The sequence below is a fragment of the Fibroporia radiculosa genome, assembly GCF_000313525.1.
Source record: "Fibroporia radiculosa TFFH 294 genomic supercontigs, scaffold28366, whole genome shotgun sequence".
Taxonomy (NCBI): Eukaryota; Fungi; Basidiomycota; class Agaricomycetes; order Polyporales; family Fibroporiaceae; genus Fibroporia; species Fibroporia radiculosa.
Window position 1 is genome coordinate 1012 of NW_012133043.1, and position 223 is coordinate 1234.

Below are 223 nucleotides of genomic sequence, written 5' to 3' on the forward strand. Positions count from 1 at the left end.
CCAGTTGTCTATTCCAGTTTCAATCTGAAGTCTAGCTTCAACCAGTATACATTCTCAAACCACTATTAGTTATAGTGGCTCAGTCTATAAGTCTAGTCTCAGTTTAGCATGTCAGCCTTACATGTATAAGTTCCAGTAACAGATATAAGTTGAACTCCTGATCCTCAGTCATCAGGTCCCTTAACATCAGGACAAAACTCTCCTAGGATCACTAGTTCCTAGT

At 39.5% G+C, this 223-nt stretch overlaps 1 protein-coding gene across 1 annotated transcript in view; it reads left to right on the forward strand.

Annotated features, from left to right (window-relative positions):
• Nucleotides 1-108: 108 nt before the first annotated feature.
• The window catches only part of FIBRA_09324 (uncharacterized protein), a gene marked incomplete at both ends in the record, with an annotated part of 1118 nt that continues 1003 nt past the window's right edge, over nucleotides 109-223 (forward strand). The window contains one exon of the mRNA XM_012321637.1: nucleotides 109-123. Within this exon, the coding sequence (XP_012177027.1) occupies nucleotides 109-123 (15 nt within the window). The remainder of the gene's footprint in view (nucleotides 124-223) is intronic.